The 9,097-nt window shown below is 34.4% G+C and overlaps 1 protein-coding gene across 1 annotated transcript; it reads right to left on the minus strand.

Annotated features, from left to right (window-relative positions):
• Positions 1-4,761: 4,761 nt before the first annotated feature.
• LOC126726014 (F-box/kelch-repeat protein At5g60570) lies at positions 4,762-7,216 on the minus strand. Its single transcript, XM_050431105.1, has 2 exons — positions 6,967-7,216; positions 4,762-6,685 (listed from the first exon to the last, which is right to left on the minus strand). Exon 2 carries the CDS (start codon positions 6,170-6,172, stop codon positions 5,078-5,080), a length of 1,095 nt encoding a protein of 364 aa, XP_050287062.1. The 5' UTR covers positions 6,173-6,685; positions 6,967-7,216; the 3' UTR covers positions 4,762-5,077.
• Between the last annotated feature and the right edge of the window lie 1,881 nt (positions 7,217-9,097).

The raw sequence follows: 9,097 nt of genomic DNA on the forward strand, positions 1-9,097 counted from the left end.
TCCCGGTGCAGTGTGGTGCAATTTTGGGCCATTTTTAGCACTATACTTTGCGGTGCGGTTTAGCTAAAATCATAACTGCACCGCACCTTATTTTTGCGGTCACATGTGTGGTGCGGTGAGGTGTGGTGCGGTTTAGAGTTTAGCCAAAACCATAACCGCACCACACCTCATTTTTGCGGTCATATGTGCAATACTATGTATAAGATGCGGTTTGAAGTTGGATATTTTTCAAAATTTAGACTTTTCCTACTCAACCTAAAACTATTTTTTTCCTTTTTTTGGGTCAAGTTTTAAATTATTGAGCTAGTTTTTCTTTATTTTGGGTTGGTTTTTCTAGTCAACACTTGCTAGGGTCATTAAACTTTTTTTTTTTAAACTAGGATTATTAAACTATTAATAATATATTTAATATTATAAATAAATAAATATATTAATATATAGAGAGGGTGCGGTGCGGTGTGGTGCAATACGGTGCACTATTACTTGCGGTGCGGTGCGGTTATACCATTTTGCAGGCGATTTTGGTACGGTTTTTGCGATTTATGCGGGTTGGTGAACACCCTTCTACCATATTGAGCTTTTTAGTTCACAATCTAACTTGGGCTGATTTTGCCAAGCTTTATTAGCTCGTGAATTTGGGTTTGTGACTTGAGCCATCATGAGCATTTGTTGGGGCCCAATTGTACCAAGCTTAGGGTTGTTGATCCTTTCTACAAAAGGCTTAAGTGTGATTGGTTTTGGATTTATGAGTTTAGAGTGCACGGCTCAAATTTAGCATTATGACCCAATAGGAAGAGAACATGTATTTTTCTTGTTTTTGGGACATAGCCTGTGATGAACTTTCTTCTCAAGAGTCAAGTACAATAGGGAAAAATTACTGATTAAGAGTACGTTTGGATTCAGCTGAAAGTGTTTGTGTCTGCGTCTGCGTCTGCATTTTTCCATTTTTTTTTCACGCGTTTTAGGGCTATTACGGCTACTGTTCATGCACTGTTCATGAACAGTAGCCACAAAGTTTGACTTGTCAAATAATTTTTAGCCAATTAGTGCACACCGTGCACTGTTTATGGACCCACAAATTTCACTTTTCAGTAACTTTTTCATTAAAAATGGGTCTCACGGTACTATTCACACATTTAAAAATTATTTTGCTACAGTATTTTTCAGTTTTCAGTTTTCAGTTGTATCCAAACGGACCCTAAGTATTAACGCGGATCCACGTTTGCGTTTCTTTCCTTCTTTTTCCTTTTTTTTTTTCCCCAACCGCATGTTTTGACTTTTCAGTAGTGAACAGTGCATTCGTGCATTGTTCATGAGTCTTACAAACTTCATTTTTCAGCAACTTTTTCATTAAAAATGGGTCCTATGGCACTATTCACACATTTAAAAATTATTTTATTACAGTGTTTTCAGTTTTCAGTTTCAGCAAAATAAGTTTTATCCAAACGGACCTTAAATGATTTAGCAATGCAACACAACGGCTTGATTTTAATAATTGTTTGTGTTTGTCATCAGTCGCTTTCAAGTTTTTTTTTTTTTAAGTCTCTGTCTCTCTCTATACATGAGTTTACAATAGCATTATAGCGTCAAGAGCCTTATAACTTAATTGATTGACACCTTTCAATGTTTCCAATAGAGACATCCAATGATTTTAATGTTCAAATCCCCCTTTTTCGTTGTAATTAGCAAATTATCAACAAAAAAAAAAAAAAAAAAATCATTCAAAATTATTATACTATTTATTAAGAGAGGAATGCATTCGTAATCAATTTGCAAGCCTAAGACACTTAATTTGGAGAGAAAAAAGTGTGCAGTTTTCATTGCACCTCTTAATCTATGCATCAACTGTTAATTTAAAAAAAAAAATGTTATTTGAACAACTATGGTCTTAAAAAAGGGATGTTATAAAAGTGTGAGGAGGTCCAAATTAAGATTGTTCATTGAATTGATAGTCTTTTGGGCCAGCAATATCGGGCCTAAAATTTCTAAACTAGAGACATGCGTCCAGTGATTCTCAAAAAAAAAAAAAAAAAAGAGTAAAGTAATCGTCAAGTTTTAGAAATTTCCTCTCCCTCAGTCTCATCAGTCATTTCTCTCGACTGTCACATTCAGCTATATATTAATATAATCAAAAGCTGAGAATGGCACATGCAACTGAAACCTCCTCCTCTTTCATGATGAATCCCGAGGAGGCCCTGCCGCTATTCATATTCTTTGTCGTTTGCTGGCTGACGACCACTAATTTGTCTCAAAATATCACAAATTCTTTGGTTGAAATCAATAATGCTAAACCATTTCTGGGTTTACTCCCAAGAACCCACAAGAACAAAAACCTAGAATGCAAAGAAATTGGAAATAAGTTTGGCAATCAATTTATTTGTCTGATAGTTTTATAGCTTAACTAACATTTTCTGACGTTTCCAATGGATAAATTCATATTCAAATCCTCATCTTTTATTTGTTGAAATCACTTTTTTTCAATTGATATTTTCTAACATTCTTAATGAAGATATCCAGATTCAAATGTGAATTTTGGACAATTTTAACCAATAGATTAATCAACAGTGAACACCTTAACCTTATTGAACACAAATTTTAACCACACAGCAATTTCCCGATTAATGCATTCACGTTAGTTTAAGATTTATTTTGCAAATTCATAAAATATGCTTTGGCTATGCAGCAAAATTAATTGTGGAAATTGGTAACTTTCTAAAATTGGGAAAACGATCTTGTATTTGTATGCCTATCATAATATCCTTGCCTATAAAGAAAAGCTATATATATATAAGACAAAACGCAAAATCGATAGGTGTATTATTTACATTATATTACTGTCAAACGAAATAGTGTTGATTTTGTTGCTTTCTATCGTGATTCATTACCAGACCAATAACGTTAACAATGACGACAACTTGAAATGGAGTGACTTATCCCATCCGCAACTTGAAATACTCTCTCAAGCACAAAAAGACACGCATTTGTCATTTCAAGGCGATCTCAGATCACCAAAACAATGGGACAGTATCTCAATATGAATTGTTCATCGACCAATAAATCAGCTGCAACTTTCATTAATCTTTCCATAACTGTTATAGTCATCCCAAGGATGAAAAAAAATACAGTATAAAAAGGTAATAAATAAACATCCAAAAAAAGAGAGAGGCATAGCTGTAGTTTGGTCATGGAGGGTTGTCAATGCTCTTTCTTCTTTTATGCACTCAATTATAGTGTAACAGTGTTTTTTTTTTCTTCTTCTCTCTCTCCTTTCTACACACACAGGAAAACATTTTCCAGAAAAATGAGTTATTTACATATTTTTGGTTGTTACTCTGAGAGTGATTTTTAAAATATTGTCAACTGACTTGCACGGATAGTGCTTCGTGTAGGCACAAAGATGGCAGAGGTCGCGGTGGTGATAGCAGTGGGAGTGGCAGCAAAAAATGGCGTGAATGATAGCGGTGTGGTGGTGATGATTGGATGCTGCTGCTGATGGCGATGGTGATGGTAGTGACAGCACAAAGGAATGAAATGGGCAACGATAGAAAGGAATGAAATTTTATTTTATTTATTTTATTTTTGGTTTTGGTCTTGTTTTTCCATTGTTTATTGTTGACTTCCACTTTCCATCCCAACAAAAACCAAAAAAGATACGGAAATATTTTTGTCTGAAACGAACATGGGATAGAAGAAGCATGGGGGCAATAAAATGGAATCAGGAATAAAGGCATGTAACTTAGCTCTATGGGGAACATTGAAGCCTGAAAGGAGATTAAAAATGGTTTCGTACTTTTTTTTCCCCCTGAACTAAAGATTCCTCAGCCTAGAAGGGAATGACAGGAAACATTTTGTCCCTTTCAACTTATTTTATTTTGACCGCATAATAAGTTTTCTGCTGACTTCCAATTTCCATTGCCCCAGGTAGAAAACATTGTCCGTCAAGACAAACATTGGGAAAAAAGAGACGCACCAAAGCAATGAAATAGTTTCAGGAATAAATGCATGTAAATTACACCTCCATGGGGAAACTTCGCACTTGGAAGGAGATTAAGAATGCGAATGTTTCAAACCTTTTTTCCATGGAATAAATGTGGAAAAGAAGAGAGACCAGACAAACAGAAAAACAGAAATATAGAACCTCAACAAAGGGCCTACTTTAAGCTAGGAAAGCATCGCTAAGTGTACAATGAGAAGCATATGCAAATCGCATCTAACCACCTCATTGGAAACTCATCCGAGTATCTGACCACATCGAAGAACACATCAAACTAGATAAAACCTCAAACTAGTTATTAGTTCTATTCATATAACCTTGAATCCACTGCCAGCATTTATTAAAGAACCACAGCATAAACTGCTACGGCCTACAATGATGCATAAAACATTGGCAGCTCTTACCTTACATGTGCACAAAATATTAGAGCTTGAAAAGAAAGTAGATGTTTAGTTCATAAATAAAATGATAAACACTGACTGCTACTATAACAAATTGAAGCAAACGCCACTGATAGCAGAAATTAGAACAAGTAGTGGGTATGTTCTACTATCACTAAGATACTCCGAGCTATTGGAGACCCTTCTGGAGCAGGTTAGTTGCATTGAAATTGGAAAAGAACCTGAAACATTCCAATGACAAGCACCAAACCTAGAGCATCACATAATTACTATTGGAGACCCTTCTGGAGCAGGTTAGTTGCATTGAAATTGGAAAAGAACCTGAAACATTCCAATGACAAGCACCAAACCTAGAGCATCACATAATTATGAAAGAAGGCTTTCCAATTTATTGGTATAAATAAGTTGGCCGTGAGTGAACTTTGAAAGTTATGACAGGAACAGAGAATTATCCAACTCTACTCAGTGCCTCTCAAAAGCAAATAGAAGAGCAGAAACATGAAAGTAGAAAGGCATTCAAATACAGGCAAGTTAAGAAAAAGAAAACTAATTTTCAGCTAGACAAAAGCTATCTCAGTGATAATCAATTCTAGTCAACAAAATAAATGCACACAGAAGCACCTTAAAGGGCTGAGTCGGATTGCAGATACTGGATCTTCATTTCAATTGATCCAGTATATTTTCAACAACCCATAACCGCACAATTGTACACAAACACACCAACATGCTCCTTCACACCAAGAACCTTCCAATCCAAGGTTCCATTCTGGACGCTGGACTTTGGACACCAAGAGTTCAGCACAATTCCTTCACCTTCTGGGCCTCTTTGCCCACCCACAACCAGAAGTTCCTCTCCGGAAGCCTTGAAAGCCAAGCCCCAGCCATTTGCCAAATCAGCCCTCACCGGAAGCCTACCCAACACATCCCAGGTGTTCTTTACTTTGTCATACTTCTTCACCATGTTGGTTAAATGCTCAATTGCATACAATTGGTTATTAACAACTGCCACAAGAGGAGGCGCCTGAGCAGCCCTATTAGCAAGGGGATACATATCCTCAATTATTCTCCATTTCCTTGTCTGAAGATTGAACTCCTCTCCACAGGTCAATGGAACAGTTGCATTTAACATCCCACCAATCACATAGAATTTGTCATCCATAAAAAAACCAGTGCACAATCTACGTGGTGTATGCATGCCGGGTAGCATTTCCCATGTACCTGATGAAGAGTCATATAATTCTGCAGATTGCAAAACATTTCCATTTTTATCGCTCCCACCTGCAACAATAGCAATAGAACCAAGGCTACTTGACCCAAATAAACAGCGGGGTCGATTCATCCCCTGACACTTAACCCAACTACGAAGAATCAAACTATACTTCCAAATAGCAAATTCCAACAACTCACGACCGAAAACCAACAATTCACAATCCACAGCCAAGGACTCCTTATCAGCATGGTTAAAACACTCATCACAAGGTATTTTAGGTAACGTCATCCATCTGTTCCTCACAGGATCAAATGCCTCCCATCCCCTTGGATCACAAACCATATACACCCAATGCTCCACAATCCCCAACTGCTTTCTGCACCGATTTAAACCCCCACTTTTGATTAACTTATTAAACCTTGTATTAATAGACGATAACGAAGCGAAGTCTGATCTATTCACCCGAGCAAGGCAATTCAACGCTACATCGTCAATAAGACCCGGGAGCAAGGAATCACTTGATCCAAATCGACAACGACCATCATTCACTCCTCCCTCAGAATTCATGATTGAAAGAGTAATAGTCACTTTTTCTTCTCCTTCTTCCACCCCCAAGAAATAATCCAAAACAAAGCTTTTGTTTGTTATGTTAAAAAACAAATCTTTTTACTATACCCCCAACAAAACCAAGCAAATTTCTCATACAAAATTCAACCTTGACGTAAGGTTGGAAAAACTTCTTCTATACCACAATTCCCAAACAAGCTCCCAGTACCCGGAAAACAATTTCCGAGCTTTGAACGCAACCGTTCTCCATGTGTATATTCTTTCCATCAATTTAACAAATCAAAGTATACCCAGAAAAATAAAATTATTCCATTCGTGCAAAACTTTCTTTTTTCTTTCTTTCTTTTTTCACATTTAACGAAACTAATACAATCTTTAGCGCAAACGAATTGAGTATTGAAACACATGCAACTTCGATTAAAGATTCAGAAAATTTCTGGTGATACCACCGAGTTTATATTGATTTTCCGGGAAATTTTCTCGCCAGATTTCCAGCAATCCAAACAGAATTATCTGAAATTCAAGAAAACGATAAATTAACAGAAATTTAAAAAGACAACAACAACAAAAGCAAAAGTGAAAAAAAAAAAAAAAAATCGATTTGAACAGTGAGAAATGAGCAAATATGTTAATAGTAATTGTATAGAACAGGTTTGGTCGGATCCGGGTTAAACGCTATAAGCGTTATTCGGATCCAAATCTAATGATTATTCGGATCTCACTTTAGGTGGAGATGAAAAAAAAATTGAAAATGAACGTTAAAAATAGAGGATGGATATGTGTGTACTGTGTACCTTGAAGTGTGAAGGACGGGTCGGAGCTAAGAAAACAGGTCGCCGTATAATGGGCCGGAAATTGATTTCCGTCGAACATGTCGCCGGAGACCGGCGAGGGAGAGAATATGAGAGAGAGAGAGAGAGAGAGATAGAGAGAGAGAGTGGTGTTGTTTTGTTTGTCTGTTGATAAACTTGGAACTGTGATGAGAGAGAGAGAGAAGAAGAAGAAGAGGAGACCGGGGTTTGTTGAAAAGTGGGGTTGGGTTATTAAAAAAAAAAAACTGAAAAAAAAAATGAAGGATGTGTTTGCATTAATAACCTTACTTTTGTGTGTATTCTGTATTTAACACCTTGCTATTTTTTCTTGACGTTTTGCACCAAACAACACATTATTATTGGCTGATTATTAATACTTGTATATATAATTAGTTAATTACTATATACTATGTCCTCCTAATTCCCCCCCCCCCCCCCCAACAAAAAAAAAAAAAAAAAAACCTACTTTTGGAAACACTTGGACGACAGTTTCAAAAGACTTAAAACATATTATCGTTTTATGGGATTTTCGAAATATCTTATAGGTAAGAAACTGAACTGTCTGGTCAACTTCTTAGACGCCTATTTATTTTCTATATATTACAATATAGTTCCTTTTAAACAAAACTATAATATACAATCAACATAAGAATAGATAATTCTCAAAAAAAAAAAACATAATAATAGATAATTTCTCAAAATAAAAAACATAAGAATAGATATTGTAACTATTATGTTGAATTGAATTAGTTTAATGTGTATTGAGTTGTTTTACCTTTTTTTTTAAAAAAAAAAAATCTTGAAGAATACCTTGTTCTAGTATTCTTTTGATTTTTATTTTGATTTTTTTTTAAACTTCACTTCATTATCTAGAATTCTACGTATTTCTCTTCTAATTAATATAGTATGAAGTTTTGCCAATTTCGGATATGCCAACATGCAGTAGTATGTGTTTATATTCGATGATATAATTTAATGATGTAAATCCATGTTGTAAGTTCAAAGAAAAGAAATGGAACATGAGAGAAGGAGACTTATCTAACCTAGGTTACTTGCCATAAAAATGATGTATATATGTTGTGAAAAAAGATGATGTATATATCTGATGCATAAGATATCTTCTCTTAGAGTAAGAAAAACTCCACTCAAAGTAAGGATAGGGTTGGGGAAGAGGTGGGAATAGCAAACAAGATCCTGCAAAACAACTCAACTCTATTATAGTCTACCTACTCACGTGGCATTTGGTATAGGGGAATCCACATTATCCATGGCAACCAGATTCATGGGGAAGTGATGACTGGCAATATGGATGAATAGAAATGTAACTATATTTATGTTTGGTTTGATTTAGAATCTAATAAAAATCTTGAGAATATGAAATGTTTAATATTTTGTTTATTTTTAAGAATCTTCTAAGATTTTTTTTTTTCTCAAAATACCATTTAATTCATAAATACAACATTAAGTCTTTAAAAAAAAAAAAAACCTTCCTCCAAATAAATTATGAGAAACAAAATATAAACTAAAAATCATGGAAAATTCAATAAAACTATAGTATAATTTTTTTTTAAATAACATCTATAGTACAAAAATAATTTTTTTAATATTGTCAATTTATAATATATTTATTATTTCTATTGGTTAAAGGGTAGGAATGATGGATAAAATTGTTAGTGTATACAAAATGTAAATTTATCTAGGCATAGGAATGTGGATATTCACATTTAAAAAAAAAAAAAAAAAATCCTAGTATCTAATTTTTGCAACCAAATATAAGAATCTTCAACATTCCATAAATTCTGAAATATTACCCTATACTGTTTTTTATTTTATTTTATTTTTGTTATTAAGAGTTGGGTAAATACATAACGAAGAGATAAATTGTTATGGTAGTTTTGAATAAATCTTATCTACTTGTTGCGGATAAAAATTAGGTTTCTTCGATTTTAAATGTTAGTTTTCTTGTAAAGCTATTTATTTATATGGCTTGAAACATAGTACTAATAATAATAAAAGAGGTTCAAAAAATACTATTATTGAGTAAATTTTCATCTTAAAAGTTTGGATTCCCTCAAATAATAATCTATTTTTTGCAATGGTTCCCATGAACCCA

This window comes from Quercus robur, chromosome 1, assembly GCF_932294415.1.
Source record: "Quercus robur chromosome 1, dhQueRobu3.1, whole genome shotgun sequence".
Taxonomy (NCBI): Eukaryota; Viridiplantae; Streptophyta; class Magnoliopsida; order Fagales; family Fagaceae; genus Quercus; species Quercus robur.

Coding starts and splice junctions, on each gene's coding strand:
- LOC126726014 (XM_050431105.1), bottom strand. CDS start 6,172: ATGAATTCTGAGGGAGGAGTGAATGATGGTCGTTGTCGATTTGGATCA.